The 3,089-nt window shown below is 52.8% G+C and overlaps 1 protein-coding gene across 1 annotated transcript in view; it reads left to right on the forward strand.

Annotated features, from left to right (window-relative positions):
- IGFBP2 (insulin-like growth factor binding protein 2, 36kDa) overlaps nucleotides 1-3,089 on the forward strand; it is a 28,968-nt gene extending 25,879 nt beyond the window's left edge. Inside the window, exons 4-5 of the mRNA XM_010861286.1 lie at nucleotides 498-638; nucleotides 2,837-3,089. Coding sequence (XP_010859588.1) covers nucleotides 498-638; nucleotides 2,837-3,001 — 306 coding nt within the window. The 3' untranslated portion in view covers nucleotides 3,002-3,089. The remainder of the gene's footprint in view (nucleotides 1-497; nucleotides 639-2,836) is intronic.

Consider the following 3,089-nt stretch of genomic DNA (forward strand, 5'->3'; position numbering starts at 1 on the left):
AGGCTACAGTCCATGGAATCGAACGAGTCAGACACAGCTTAGCAACTACGTCCCCACCACTACCACTTGAACTTGCCCACTCTTGTTGCAATACACTACCCTCACTGAGCCACCCCTCTTCTCTTTCCAGCTCAGCTCTGCTGTCTTGGCCCTTGGATGGGTTTATGGAAGGGAATGATGGTTGGGCCACTGGATGGGGTAGAGATACTTGAATTCACTGTTTGCAAGTAGATCCCATTTTGACCCCTGAAAGGAGGGAGGAAAGGAGGGAAGACTCACCTGCAGGCTGACTTTCTCTTGGAGGGGGGCGGGGCCTGGTGGTAAGGCAGTGAGCTTGCTGGGCTGGGTGTCGGAAGTTCCTGGTTCCGCCAGCTTGCTGTGTGGTCTTGGGAAAGTGGTGTTCTGCACACAGGCTTCTTTCTGAAGCTGTGCCGGGGTTGGCGTTGCGTGAACCCGTTCTCACTCTGAGTGTCCTCTCTGTGTGCCTGTGCCTGCAGACCCCCTGCCAGCAGGAATTGGACCAGGTCCTGGAGCGGATCTCCACCATGCGCCTTCCGGATGAGCGGGGTCCCCTGGAGCACCTCTACTCCCTACACATCCCCAACTGTGACAAGCATGGCCTGTACAACCTCAAACAGGTGAGTGAGGGTGTCCCTGGCCTGGGTGTGCCTTGTTCTTGCCCCCCATGCCGCCAGTAAGCCTCTGAGGTCTCAGCGCTGAGCCCAAGACCAGTCTTCTGCGAGGAGGAGGGCAAGGATGCCAGCCGAGGAGGGTGGGGATGCCAGCTGCCAGGCCAGGGAGGGTGGGGCGGGGCTTGTTGGCTTCAGTCCCTTCCGAGGCTGACTTCAATTCCCCGGCTACCTGCCAGCAGTGGTTAGTATGAGAGGGAGCCTCTTGGAGAAGAGATAGGGCCTCATAACAGCGCCTCTTGACTATTACTGAGCATTAGAATCACCTGCCGGTGATTCTGGGGACCCGGCCGCAAGAGATTGCCGTTCAGAAGGTTGAGTGGGGTCCGAGAGTTTGCATGTCTAACCATCTCTCAGGGATGCTGATGGTCCCTGGACCCCACTTCCAGAATCACTTGACTTAAACTGTTTAAAACCAGGTAGCCTCTCTGGTTTCCCAGTATCTCAAAGAATGGAGAAACACCACTTGAAATATTACTAAAATAGGTAATAGAAGAGGGCTTCCATTAGTGGCTCAGCAGTAAAGAATCTCTGCCAGTGCAGGACACTCGGGTTTGATTCCTGGGTTGGGAAAATCCCCAGGGAAGGAAATGGTAACCCACACCAGTATTCTTGCCTGGGAAATCCCATGGACAGAGGAGCCTGATGGTCTGGAGTCCTATGGGGTCAAAAGGGTCAGACATGACTTAGCAACTAAACAGTTAACAACAACATGAATACATTAGAGAAAATTAAGAAAGTTTAAGTTTTTAAAAGAAAAGAACCCTTTTTCCTCCCCCTTCCACTCTGTTCATATGCCTTTTAATGACCTATGTGTATATCTGTATTTACCTAACCACATAGAGTTTATAGTGGTGATTGTTACCAGTTGTTTAATCTTGGTGGGTTGTCCTTTAACCTGCCCCACTGCTCACTTCCTCAGGCTCATCCCTTGTGTAGGGAGAAAAGGTCCGTGCGCATTTCACATAAGGCAGGATTGAGAGAGTGTGGGCTCCACCAGCCATTCTCTTTTCCAGTGGAGGATCTGAGCCCAGGTGCACAACGGGCTTCTCTAGGGAGCTTTAAACAATACGAATGCCTGGGCCCCACCCCCAGACATCCATATTTTGTGAGTCTGGGGTGCTTTCTGGGCACTGGCTTTTCAAAGGCTCCTCTGGTGATCCTAGTGGGTATTGGAGCTGACTTAAAAGCTGGGTATGTGGGAACTTGCCTGGTGGTTCAGTGGCTAAGACTGCACTCCCAGTGCAGGGTGCCCAGGTTCAATCCCTGATGGGGGAACTAGATCCCACATGCTGCAACTAAGACCTGGCACAACCAAATAAAAAAAATTAAAAGGAAAGGTGGGTGTGTGGAGCCAGAAGATGGGGTATGGGGCTCTCCTGACACCCCAGGGGATCTCACTTCCCCATCTTCTTAGCCCAGGCATCTTTGTCCCTTGAAATATCAGTCTGCCATTAAAAGCACACCTACCCTCTAAATGTAAGCCAGCTACTTTGTTTGGAGCGCCAAAGAAGCAATAGCAATCTTTTCTTCCAAACCTTATGGATAAACGGGATTTTCAAGACGAATTGGCTCATGGGAAAGAGCAGGCACCCTGGGAGGGCAATGCCCGGGTTGGTATACCATCTGTGGCTCTCACCAGGGAAATGCCCGGGTTGGTGTACCAGCGGTGACTCTCCCTAGCTCTGTGACACAAGCCAAGTCTGTGCTTCCTTCTGATCATCTATAAAGTGGTAAAACATTGGTACTTAATTCGCAAGCTGATTGTGGAGGTAAATGAGTGTATGTTAGATAGGAACTGTAAGCAAGCAGCATAGAGATTGCTTACACCACGCCCAGCACCTTTTACCATTATGTGCATTCCCGACCTCCCGTTACAAGTGTACATCCAACTATCCCGTACACTGGGTCGGCAGCTGGATGGGACCTCCCCACGTGTGGGGGCCAAGCCTTTCTATTGAAGCCACCCCCAGCAGCCTTGCTAATAACCAGAGCGCAGTTCCTGGGCCAGCATCACGCGTCACACTGGAGCGTAAATGACCGTGTGGAATTGGCAGGTACACCCAGACCTCAGAACAGGAGCCTGCATTTCAGTGAGACCCCCTCATTTTTATCGGGGTATCCTCTATGTCCTCCTCTCTCCTCAGTGCAAGATGTCTCTGAACGGGCAGCGTGGGGAGTGCTGGTGTGTGAACCCCAACACCGGGAAGCTGATCCAGGGAGCCCCCACCATCCGGGGAGACCCCGAGTGTCATCTCTTCTACAACGAGCAGCAGGGGGCTCGAGGGGTGCACACCCAGCGGATGCAGTAAACCATAGCCAGCCGGTGCCTGGCACCCCCCACCTCCACCCCTCTTCGGAGCGGGCAGAGCATGGAGAGCGCATGCGTGGTGGGTGGCG

This window comes from Bison bison, unplaced genomic scaffold (genome assembly GCF_000754665.1).
Source record: "Bison bison bison isolate TAMUID 2011002044 unplaced genomic scaffold, Bison_UMD1.0 scf7180017864471, whole genome shotgun sequence".
NCBI classification, from domain to species: domain Eukaryota; kingdom Metazoa; phylum Chordata; class Mammalia; order Artiodactyla; family Bovidae; genus Bison; species Bison bison.